We start from the raw sequence: 8854 nt of genomic DNA on the forward strand, positions 1-8854 counted from the left end.
GCTGGCTGTTTTCGGGGGAGCCGGAGCATAGCAATTAGGGTTTCTGCCATTAGAGTTCTGGTCAATATGTTGTTAGAAGTAAACATTTTATGCAATGCATGTTAGTTATTTTAAAGCAGTTTCACACTCGTAGGTTTTCTATTTGAATGCGTAATAAATAATATCGAGGACTTAATTATTTACCGTACAAAAAAATTCGCGCTTTTCTCGTAGTGTAGACATATATTGTCTCCTAATCGATTTTTCTTGGCACGTTGGATTGTCATATATATAACGAACATAGGACGAACTTTGATTGATGCCAGCATCTACTAAGTAGGTCACATCGATAAAGAGACATGAAAATGTTAAAAGTTATGTTGCTCGAATTACCCATCATGTATATTTTCCAATAATAGACATACATACATAGGGGTGATATAACGTATCGAAAATCTTATACCGTATATTGTACCAAAAATTTCGGTATAAGAAAATTTATATCGATATCGTACCGAAAATTTCGGTAAATATAACTAACATACCGATTATACCAAAATTGTACTGTATACCGAGATTTCGGTACGATATCGATATATACCGTTTTATACCGAAAAAACATTACATTTTAAAATTTTTATGAATTTATTGTTTTAAAATATTATATATTTTAAATTTTTTTTATATTTTTTTTTGATATTTCAGTATTCCGGTATATACCGAAATTTTCAAATTTCATACCGTTACCGTACCCAAAAATTTGGTATTCTTACCGTACCGAAATCTTCGGTATACTGAAACTTCGGCAAATTCGGTATTTTTTCGGTACGGTAATCTCGGTATACCGAAAATTCGGTATTTTTCTCCACCCCTGTACATATACACGAATTGCAACTCTCCAAGAATTGGATGGCTAAAGTACCAACTCTACCATGATTACATTAATATTGGTTTGATTCATTTCACTTTAGCAAGATTTAAAAAAAAATCAGAGAGATTATTAAAGAACAATTTTCGTTGCAATTAAATTAGGAAAAGAAATCCTCAAATTTTTAAAAAATAAAAAGAAAAATAAATAATGTTTATTTCCCCTCGGACTCTGCTAGAACTTTAATTGTTTCCTCGTAAGTAAGAAATAGTTCGGAAATCCGTTAATTTGCATAACATGGTGCAAATAAAAATCAACAATGAGAGGCTCCAACTAAGTTTCCTCGCCTGTCAATTTACTTTTCTGCAAAGTAAGAATTATTTAAGGAATACAAATCAATTTTCTAAACTAAAAAAAAGAGAATAAAGTACAACAGCAAAAGTCAGCTTTACAGGGAACACACGTAGATCCCGTAATTGAAATTTCCAAATCAAAAAAATTTATTTTTAATTTAAGGAATGTTGACCAAGACAAGTTAGGATCGTCTCGTGTAATCTGACAAATTTTTAAATTTATATCAGTGTAAAAAGTACACAGCATCAAGTACTGTATTTTCAACATAGCAAAAAATCAAAATCCAAAAAAAAAATTGTGGTATGATGTTTGAGCAAAAATATCACTTATAACCAACACAATCAATTTAATTTATTTTATTCGAAGTAGACATGTTAAATGTTTTTGGCATGTGATGGTACAATAAATAAAAGTTGAAATAAATAGGAATATACATACCCTTGGCCTCCCATTATCTTCTTATTTCAGTCGCAGCTGCCTAAATAGCAAATGAAATGGCGAATCTGATGATCGCCGCGATAGCTATAATACTCTTTTGCCTTTCGACCATTGGTGCTGAAGCTCAAAAGCTCAGAACATTCCAGCGTCAATACGGCCCTTTTAACCAGACACACTTCGGAATCTTTGAGGTTGTCAGGCCTGCCACTATCAGCAACGATGCTCTCCAGGTGACACCTGACTCGGCTTCTCCTGATTTCAATATGACTTACAATTCAGGCCGTATCATCTTGAAGCAGTCTTTCAAGCTGTGGGATGGCAATAACACCGCATCTTTCAACACTTCTTTTCTAGTTAACATCTACCGGCCCCAGAACGACACCCCCGGCGAAGGCGTAGCCTTCGTCATCGCCCCTGATCTGTTGATGCCTCATAATAGCTTTGGGGAGTTTCTGGGTCTGACGAATTCGTCCACTGATGGGAACGCCACGAACAAGATTCTCGCGGTTGAGCTGGACACTTTCAAGCAATCTTTCGATCCGGACGATAATCATGTCGGAGTGGACTTGAACAGTGTCAGATCCGTGAAGACTGAACCTCTCACACCCCACAACATCACGATTGCTCCCATGGGAGCCAGATTTTACAACGTCTGGATCGATTACGATGGTAATGGAAAGGTGCTTGAAGTGTACATGGCGGAACAGGCGGAGAAAAATGGCCCAACTCCCGCGAAGCCCGGCTCCCCCATCCTATCGGTGGATAACCTGGACCTGAGAGAGCAAGTGAACCAGTATTCGTATTTCGGGTTCTCCGCGTCAACTGGGAACGCGACAGAATTGAACTGCGTGCGGCGGTGGAACCTTACTGTTCACTACTTTCCTGAAGAAAAAAGTAAATGGATGATAATCGTAGTGGGTGCCGGAGTTCCGGCACTTGTGCTACTGCTGGTGGGCACCGCGTGGTTTGGGTACTGTTTGCACAAGAAGCAGATGGCAAATTCGAAGCGAAGTTTGGTGGGGGCATTGAAAAGTTTGCCGGGGACACCACGGGAATTCAGGTACAGGGATTTGAAGAAGGCAACCCACCATTTCGATGGGAAGAATAAGCTTGGGGAGGGAGGATACGGGGTGGTGTACAGAGGGTTTCTGGCTAAGGAGGATTTGGAGATTGCAGTGAAATGCTTCTCCAGAGGGAGCATCGAAGGGGAAGACGATTTCTTGGCCGAGCTCACAATCATCAATCGGCTTCGGCACAAGCATCTTGTCAAATTACTTGGTAAGTCAATTTTTTCACTTTCTTGATCAGTTTGAACTATTAATTAAACTTGAAATGTGATCCACCGAACAATAATTAATAATGAGAGGGAATTTGATACATTATTGTCAATTGAATTAGTGCAAGAAATCGATCGTCCTTTTTTCACAACATTTGAACTGGGTTTGCAATCCAGTTTTTTCAGAGAGAAATTTAATTTAAGTTATTAAAGAAGTCAATTTTTTTGGACTTGGAATATAAAGCTTCGTTCAGTCAATGTTGGGAGGAGTTTGGGAGAATTGAATGCGGAGCATCAAAGAATAGAAGTCATGAATCAGTTTGTTGTTTATCCGCCGGGAGAACCGAGGCTGCTGCCTGCTAAGCAAAGGAGGTTGACGTGTGTTATCATATATGATGATAACTTTAAATATATGCCCAATTTATATTACTTTATTGAACTTAAAGATTTGACCTTTCATTTAAAAAAATTTTTGACCTGACTATTTGTTTTATTTTATTTAAATAAATAAAAAAATTCAATCTTTTTTTACTGATAATTATTTTTACTGTAATTTATATTTTCTTAAAACGTTATAATTTTTTAGGTAAAGAACTGGATATTTCTGACTGGGTCATGTCACTTGTGGATTTGACTAGCTTTATGTGATAGAGATGATTTAAATTTTAAATAGGAAACCTATATTCTCATTACTCAATGAAAACCAAGGAAATTTCCTAGCAAAATGCTATGTCTACTAATTTAAAGGCGTCATGAAAAGGACTTTTGGCTGACTTTTGAATATTTCACTAGCAATTAAGTAGCTATTGAAAATGAAATTAATCTTAGTTTACAAATAAAAAAGGAATGCAGTATACTCCAAAGTGTGTTCTTGAGAATATTTGCAGGTGCATCTTAGGAAATAATATGACAAGGCAAGAGAGAACATCTTAAATTAACTGATGATTCATGGTGAAATAAAAACAGTATTTTGATTTCTTGCAGTGACATATTTAGCGTGTAAGAATATTTCAGTCCATAATTCGACTGCCGTCTTGCAGTAGAAACTTGATGTTTTTCTAATTTATTTGATGCTGAAATTAGTCTATGAAAGGGATTACTCATTTGTAGTTGCAATATATGTATATTAGGATGGTGTCACAAGAATGGGAAGCTGCTGTTGGTGTATGATTACATGCCGAATGGAAGTCTGGACAAGCACCTATTCGTAGGGCCAAACGTAGAGCCACTCGAATGGAACGTCCGCTTCAAAATTATTTCGGGGGTAGCCTCTGCCCTACACTATCTCCATAATGAGTATGAACAAAGGGTTGTTCACCGCGACCTTAAAGCCAGCAACATCATGCTGGATTCAAACTTCAATGCTCGTCTAGGCGATTTTGGCCTTGCACGAGCATTAGAAAATGAGAAAACCTCTTATGCGGAGGCCCAGGGGGTTTTAGGCACCATGGGGTACATTGCACCCGAATGCTTCCACACAGGAAAAGCTACTCAACAATCAGATGTTTATGCATTTGGGGCAGTCTGTCTTGAAGTAGTGTGTGGCAGACGTCCCGGATCCAAGATTGATAGGTATCATTTATTGGTGGATTGGGTTTGGTCTTTGCACCGTGAAAGGAGATTGCTCGAGGCTGTGGATCCAGGACTGGGGGAAAACTACGTTGCAGAAGAAGCAGAGAGGCTGCTTCTGTTGGGGCTGGCGTGTTCACATCCGGATCCTAATGAGAGGCCTAAAACACAGGCTATATTTCAGATGATCATCTCAGGGACCATGCCTGTGCCTGAGGTGCCGCCGTTCAGGCCAGCATTTGTGTGGCCTGCTGCAGGACCGATAGATTTGGATTCGAGTTCTGCTTTTTCCACTTCACAGTACCTCAGCAAGGAGAGCTATACAGCGAACACGGACTCTTTGGTGTAAATTTGGGAAAGAAGAAAATAAATCAAGAATATGCATTGTTTGTTTCCTTTCTCAGTTTTTTTCTTTTTATTTGTCTCTCTATATATAGTTCCCTATTCTTGTAAATTTCCTACTCTTGTAAAGAAAGCTATTGTGTTGACAGAAAAGAAGTCCAGATTTCGAATACTGTTTTATATGCTATCTTTTTTTTTTCCTCATTCATCTGTCGAGAAAGGATGATGGAGGACTTGAATTGATCTTTAAAACTTTCAAGAATTTTTTGTTGATAAAGAGCAACCATACACTCCAAGAGTTTATTTGATGAGATATGGTTTCAAATGTTGTTGAATGACAAAATATTCAAAGTACTTGAAAATTTACTATATATATTTATATAATCTTATCATAACTACCTAGAAAATTATGTAACGCTAATACTCGATACAAGTGTTCGTTCCTTGGAACCTCAGCAACAGAGTACTGGTCAAGTCAACCATATAGACGTAAGATATGAGCTAAGACATAGATATCCTTAAAAGAAAATACCGCTGATTACTTGAGCTCGGGGGATTTCACGATATGACTTTACTTCACAATTTTGTGTTGGTCAATAGCCTCGACTTTTGGTAAACTAACTTGTTCATATCCAAAATTTAGGCAAATCAGTCGGCAGTAGGCAAGTGTAGAACACTGACAAAAGACCAAAGGACGACACCACGGAAGATCGACGATTATTAGAGTAGACCCAATAAGAAGGATTAAAGATTTCAGAGCATCTCTAAAAGAGTTGGTTTTGATGTTACGAATTCTTGAACAAGATTAGTTTATTTCAACAAACCAAGGTAACATTATATATCTTAGTTTTAAACATGGATAAAATATTTAATTACAAACTATATAATGAGCTTTAGGATAACTTCAAATTTGACGGACTTGCAGAATCTTACATGAGAGGATGGCCAACATCATATCACAGGCATAAGAATGAAGCCTTCATATTTTCAAATGCCCGAAGTTTGTGTACAATATATCTATATGTACAGTATGCAATACAACAACATACTAAATATGCACGGCCAGGATGCTTGCTTTGAAATGTAAAACCGGTCGTGTTAATTATTCCATCGTGTCTAAACTGGTTGATACACGACTGCTTAATGTAAATGATGATAAATAGACTAAAACATCAGTATCACCTTAGGTAGGGCGAGAACTGGTATAATGTACTTGATTCTTTCCCGCCATTAAAAGCTAGATATGAGTGAAGATTGCGATCCCAAAAGATATTATTCTGTAAATGAGGATAAGCATGCATCCAGTACGTGTAAATCATATGTCAGTTTCTCCGAGAAGAGCATTGAGGTGTAGAGAAATATTACAGCTGCTTCCTTCTCTTCTGCAGTTCAACATGGACTCTCTGGAAGTTCAATACAGCCCACACTAAATGGTGCAAGCCAACCTCCGGCCACAATGCTTTGGGGGAATACAAAAGGCAGTTTGAAGTCTGCCAAAGCAGAAAGTTGCTCAGTCGAGTCTCGCCTGAGGAACGGATCAAGATATCAGGATCGGGTGCCACTCCCATGTACATGTTTCTCTCGATATCTGCAAGCTTTATAACATGGTTTTCCCCAAGTTTTCCCTTACCATTCTCACCATTTTGAGCATCATTCGTTTTCATTATAGATTGAATCTCATGCCATTTATCTTTGCAAGATTCTTGAGCAGCATGCACAATTTCATCAGTTGAAGTATAGGCCACACAAATAAGGAGAATGCTTTTGTCATTATTAGATGTGGCTTTCATAGCCTTTTCAGCGGCAAGTCTTACAGTTTCACTTAAAAGATTCAAGTCCCCGATGAAATATACCCTCACCCCATATTGGTTCACTATATTTTCTTCCTTGAGCAAACCTTCAATTTTCTCGAGCATCAAATCCATCACACTCTGAACTTCGTCAGGCCTTCTTTTGAAATTGTCGATGCTGAACGCATATATGGTCACGTATTTCACACCCAATTCGTAGCAGTACTTCATCAAAGACATGAGAGACAAAAACCCGGCTCTATGGCCCTTTCCTTCTCCAAGATTCCACTTCCTGGCATATCTTCGATTTCCATCTAAAATAAAGGCCAGGTGATTTGGAATTGGACCCACAGAAAGAACACGAAAAATAAATCTTCGCATGTAGCCTATGGAACTTCCAAACAACCCGCCAACAAGACTTTCCTTCTTGTTGTCCATTTCCATTTTTCGCCAAACCTATGATACTGCAAATTCAGTAGAAAAATGCCAAGGGAATTTACAAATATAGATCCAAGCATAATTCTGAACAATTATCAGGAAAGTTCATCCACTGATATACAGGAATATAAAAGTGAAAGAAAAGAATTCAAGTCAAATTTTGCAGCTACCGACCATAAACCTTGTTGCTTACACTGTTGAGCCCGTGGGGATGGAACCAACAAAGGCAGAACGTATGCTCCTCCTTCTCAAGCGTAAAGAAGGACAATCTTCAAGTAATCCACAGATCTTAACCTTTTTCATCTTTTTTTTCAATTTCGAATAAGTATTATCCAAAACCTTTTTCCCCCTGAATCAAAAGCCTGATTCTTGCTTGTGTTCATTGAATGATGGTTCATAAAAATTTCTTGGCCTCCATTGAGGACAGAATAAAAAGAAAGACACATTAAAATCAACACCACCCCCAATAAAACCAAAAATAAAAACAAAGAAATAAACCGAAAATTTTACGGAGAACCGCTGATTCCAGGCAACAACTTGTCATAAGCACGATGAAAATCAAAATATATACAAGTGCTACCCACTGGGAATTGAATAAACATAAGTTGAGCTTTAAGTGATGGATTTGATTTGGAGGAAGAGATTTGAATTAAGAAGTATTTGAGCACGTTTTAGATCAATTTGAAACCTATCATAATTAATTATCAAGATTACTTAACTCGATATGAGGTGAATTTAAATATTGCTTCAATCATTTTCCATTCAAATAAGTGAAGGAATTTGAAATTCATTAATCCAAATACATCCTTAGATTGACAATGGATTATAAGTCTCAAATTTGAGGAACAGATTTGATCTGGAATTGGACGGACAACGTTATAGGGTAGATTCAAATCCATTAGAATACTTGACAAATTCAAGGAGAGAAACACAAAAAATCCAATCTAACGGGATAAATTCATGACAATGGGTTCCTTCACTCCAAAAACAACATATACATCATTTTTGGGACTTACCTTCAAAACTACACCACGGCTCCAAAGTTAAATCAGACCAACGAAATAAATGCAAATATATTTAGACAATGTACAAGAAAAACCAGATATGAAGCACAATTTCGCAACTTTTCAAGATTCCTGAACAGGAACCAACACATAAAGCATAAATACAGAGAATTCAAAAGTAAATCATGCGCGATAGGGAAAAAAAATACCTCCGCGAATGTTTCTCGACACAAAATCACGCAACTAGTTCAATCATAAAACCCTGTAATTTTATTGATAGAAAGAGGTTACGCAGCATGATCAAACAACATAATTGTTCAACAGAGTTGAAAAGCGCGAAAAATCATTTGCATCCATGTTGGCTCATAGTTCAATATGCAATTTAGAGGGTTCCACACTGTTTGTATGGGCGACTGTTCGGGGCAATGTTGGCGGGAAACACAGCTTTGCGTGATCGAAAAAGAACGAAAGGAAGGAAGGAAGAAAGCTGCGCTGTGTCTGTTGGGATCACAGCTTCGGTGTGGTGCAGGGAATCTAATTTATAGAATCACCATTTTCAGTTTTTTTTTTAAATAGAAAACACAATTTTTATTGAATTTTTATGGTTACCATATATAATAAATATAAAAAAAACAGATAAATTACCACGGGATCAGAATTATACAAGTGTCTAGAAATGAATTGAATGACACTCTTTTTCTCGGCTTAGTATAAGATATTCATATTAGCGATGTTTTCATCCACTCAACATAAGTTATATTAGTAATGTCATCATCTACTCAGCACATGATACGTG

General features: G+C 37.2%; 2 protein-coding genes across 5 annotated transcripts; one reads left to right on the top strand and one right to left on the bottom strand.

Moving 5' to 3' along the window:
- The first annotated feature begins 1632 nt into the window (after positions 1-1632).
- LOC142536834 (putative L-type lectin-domain containing receptor kinase S.5) lies at positions 1633-5006 on the top strand. The gene is made up of 2 exons (XM_075642207.1): positions 1633-2917; positions 4046-5006. The coding sequence occupies exons 1-2, from the start codon at positions 1696-1698 to the stop codon at positions 4831-4833; spliced, it is 2010 nt and encodes a 669-aa protein (XP_075498322.1). The 5' UTR covers positions 1633-1695; the 3' UTR covers positions 4834-5006.
- Positions 5007-5693: 687 nt separating this feature from the next.
- Positions 5694-8627, bottom strand: LOC142536835 (dehydrodolichyl diphosphate synthase CPT3-like). Of its 4 annotated transcripts, none has more exons than XM_075642212.1 (2): positions 8268-8627; positions 5694-7072 (listed from the first exon to the last, which is right to left on the bottom strand). In XM_075642212.1, the coding sequence occupies exon 2, from the start codon at positions 7058-7060 to the stop codon at positions 6188-6190; it is 873 nt and encodes a 290-aa protein (XP_075498327.1). In that variant the 5' UTR covers positions 7061-7072; positions 8268-8627; the 3' UTR covers positions 5694-6187. The 4 variants fall into 4 exon arrangements, with proteins under 4 accessions (XP_075498327.1, XP_075498325.1, XP_075498323.1 ...); XM_075642210.1 differs by having other exon boundaries at positions 5694-7466; XM_075642208.1 differs by having other exon boundaries at positions 5694-7080; positions 8268-8625.
- Positions 8628-8854: the final 227 nt, after the last annotated feature.

Source organism: Primulina tabacum, chromosome 2 (genome assembly GCF_025594145.1).
Source record: "Primulina tabacum isolate GXHZ01 chromosome 2, ASM2559414v2, whole genome shotgun sequence".
NCBI classification, from domain to species: domain Eukaryota; kingdom Viridiplantae; phylum Streptophyta; class Magnoliopsida; order Lamiales; family Gesneriaceae; genus Primulina; species Primulina tabacum.

What these genes read in the sequence shown, in the direction of transcription:
- LOC142536834 (XM_075642207.1), top strand. Translation starts at nt 1,696, where the DNA reads ATGGCGAATCTGATGATCGCCGCGATAGCTATAATACTCTTTTGCCTT. An exon ending in GCATCTTGTCAAATTACTTG is followed by an intron (nt 2,918 to 4,045) that starts GTAAGTCAATTT and finishes TATGTATATTAG; the next exon opens with GATGGTGTCACAAGAATGGG.
- LOC142536835 (XM_075642212.1), bottom strand. Translation starts at nt 7,060, where the DNA reads ATGGAAATGGACAACAAGAAGGAAAGTCTTGTTGGCGGGTTGTTTGGA.